General features: G+C 53.8%; 1 protein-coding gene across 1 annotated transcript; it reads right to left on the bottom strand.

Moving 5' to 3' along the window:
• Positions 1 to 18: 18 nt before the first annotated feature.
• Positions 19 to 2,808, bottom strand: EVX2 (even-skipped homeobox 2). Its single transcript, XM_019617215.2, has 2 exons — positions 2,413 to 2,808; positions 19 to 1,678 (listed from the first exon to the last, which is right to left on the bottom strand). The coding sequence occupies exon 2, from the start codon at positions 1,240 to 1,242 to the stop codon at positions 676 to 678; it is 567 nt and encodes a 188-aa protein (XP_019472760.1). The 5' UTR covers positions 1,243 to 1,678; positions 2,413 to 2,808; the 3' UTR covers positions 19 to 675.
• Between the last annotated feature and the right edge of the window lie 210 nt (positions 2,809 to 3,018).

Below are 3,018 nucleotides of genomic sequence, written 5' to 3'. Positions count from 1 at the left end.
TCTTTGAGCGAATCGGGTTGTGCGGTGGCTGCAACCACCGTGCCTCGGGAAGGGCTCGAACCCGTTAGGGGTGAAGCAAAGCCGAGCAGCCTTAAAGGCGATTTTTCTCGCGCGTTCCGTCGAGGCTGCCTTGCTTTCTTTGGCACATTCGACGAAAAAGGCATGCACCGTGCCCCTAGGAGATCCACGCTCACCTGGCTCCCCCTCCCCAATTACTGCGATAATAACAACCACCGTCCGTCACCGCGCCCCGCAAAGCGGAGACAGACGGGGCTGCCTCTGAGCCTCTGCTATAAACAGAGGAACGGTGAACAATGCCCAATTACTCTTAAATGGCCACGGAATGGCAGGCTGCGTGTACACAGAGAAGGGCAAACGCAGACAAATAAGGACCGTTTCCTCACACTTCTCTGTCTCACTAATTTAATATATGTATGTGTAGCTACATACACATCCACACACATATATATACAGCTCGAGAGACGCGCCGAGCTCCAGGAGGTCGGGGAAAAAATAAGGAGAAGGGTTTCCCTAGCTCCGGGTGAGTGAGTGGGTGGGTGACGGTGCCCACATGCATCCCGGCCGCATCCCCCCACGGCGGTGGCTTTGGGCACGCACACACGCGGCCGAGCCGCGTCCCGGCTATGGGAACAGCGCGGCGAGCCCCATAATATTTTACAGCCCCGGCGTTGCCTCCGCGGAAGAGAGAGCGCCGTGGGCAGAGGGCTGCAACTTTGGCGGTGGCGGCGGCGTCGCCGGGCTCTGGAAACGCGGGCGGCGAAGCGCGGGGCTCGCTGGAGGCGAGAGCGGCGAGTTACCTTTGGTGTTGTTCTCCTTGAGCTGGGAGGAAGGCAGGCTGGCCGGGGAGCGCAGAGCCGAGCAGCCCACCTCCACGTCGCTGTTCATCTCTGCCTCTTGAGCCACTTCGGGATAAAGGCTGATTTTCTTCCTGCTTTCCGACGGCGGGATTTCGGACGAGACGGTGCTTTCGCCGCTCGGATGTTGCAGGTTGAACAAAGTGTCTATTTCGAATTTGCCTTTGGCGGAGATGTCCCCTATCGCGCCGTGCAGGGAGGAGGAAGTTAGTCTCGGGCTGAGGCGACCACTGTGCTGCGAATTTTCGAGGGCCTCCAGCACCGCATTTCCAGCTGAGTCTGACAAATTCGAGAGCCTTTTGCCAGCCGTAGGGCTGTGCAGCCCTCTCTCCATCAGGATCATCTCTTTTCTTATTCTTTCCATCATCTCAGCTTTATAAAAAATGTCAAAGTTGCAGGGCTGGTCCTGTACTAATGATGAGCTGCGGCAGGGGCTAATTCACATTCAGCCCGGAGAGTGTCTCTAAATATTATTATCTCTTTTTGAGGGAGGCGTAAAAACTGTGGGATGCCAAAGCGAGGGAATGACTGGTCAAAATGACCCATACATCCTTTCTAGCCCGAAATGTCATTCATCAAAAAGTAGCGCTCGTCATTAAGGTACGAATGACGCTGTTCGAATAATCATTTATTGTAACAGGTTTATAAGCAAATAAATACAAGCTCCTGTCAGTGGATAATGAAGGCGGCTTCTGAGCAGACAAATATATCCAGGTGGAAAGAAAGAGAGACGAGAAGTGAGGAGCAAAGCTCTCGTCCTCAGCTTGATCAGATCCTGCTTGAATCGCTCTGGGGTTTGGCCTCTGGGGTGAAATTGACAGTCTGATTAATAAAATGAGCTGTGCAACATTTCCCCCTTCATTTAGGTGCATCATTATGCTCTGATTTTTGTTTTGTTGCCTTTTAGGTCCTAATGATGCAGCTTCTTTCTCATTTGTCCTCGGACAGAACCACACGCTAAATGTTAGATAATGCTTTTCTTTATTATTAGCTCGGAGGCGGATTAGATCGGAGCCGCCGGCAGAAGAGCGGCGGGGAGAGCATCTCCGCCGCTGACACCTCGTTACTTTTCTCTCCCATTTTCCGACCGCATTCGTACTTTTATCCCGGAATTTCGGCGGCACCCCCACGCACCCCTCACACCCCGAGCCCTGCGCTGGGACTTGACGTGCCCGCTGCTGCCGGCACACCGCGCTTCGGGCGCAGCTCCAGCAGCCGCCCGCAAATTGAAATAGCAATTAGCGGCCCTGATTTCTAATAGATCTCTTCGTTGCGTCCTTACGTGCGATATTCTTTCTGCTTCCCGTAAACCTGTTTACCGACGAAGCTGCCCTGTGGGACAAGGCTCGCTCTGATAGCGGGGAAAAGAGCTCGAAGGGTACGAAACGCAGCCGTGCGGCCAGTGGGTTCCTCTCTCCAGCCCTTCTTCCCTCCCCATCGCCCATTTAAGAGCATTATTATGACAAATAACAGAATGACCGATGTGCGGCCATTGTCCCCGACAGGGATTGACCTCCCCTCCTGCCCCCAGCATTACCTGTGGCTCCGTGAGCTCATCGCTCCGTTCCGTGCCGCTGCGGGGCTACGGGCTGCCACGCTCCGCACCCGCGGCGCTCAGGAAGTGGCCCTTCAGCGCTAACTTTGCCCGTAATAATGACGCTGATGGCGACCATTTAAGCGAAGATAGATCCTTTGTCGTTAGCATCTCCGGAGCGCTCCCCGATAGCTGCCCGGCCTTTATCCTCGCCGTGATTTCTACCCCCCCCGCATCATCCCGTGGTCAGAGCCCGAGAACCCGAGGGTTTGGTGGCCCAACGCGGGTCGGATTTTTGCGAGCAGAGCTCTCCCGCTAATGTCGGTCACACACATCTCCTAAGTTCTGGTGCTCTTGCGCATGATTCATAGCTCGAAAATGGGATACTTGTCAGATTTATTTTTTTAATAACGTGTGAAAGTCTCCCTAAACATTCCGTGAAATATTTAGGAAACATTCTAGGCGTTGTTTGCAAAATCCTCCCTTCCATTAACGATCGTTTCATGTCAACCCTTTGATATGTGAATTTCTCCTGCACTGTGGTGTCCTGCGTTTTACAGCTCCAAAACCAGACTAAAGTCAATAGCGACTTTTCCTCGCCCGCGGGCC

This window comes from Meleagris gallopavo, chromosome 7, assembly GCF_000146605.3.
Source record: "Meleagris gallopavo isolate NT-WF06-2002-E0010 breed Aviagen turkey brand Nicholas breeding stock chromosome 7, Turkey_5.1, whole genome shotgun sequence".
NCBI lineage: Eukaryota > Metazoa > Chordata > Aves > Galliformes > Phasianidae > Meleagris > Meleagris gallopavo.
The sequence above is the reverse complement of the archived record's forward strand: the minus strand, read 5'-3'. Positions and strand labels throughout refer to the sequence as shown.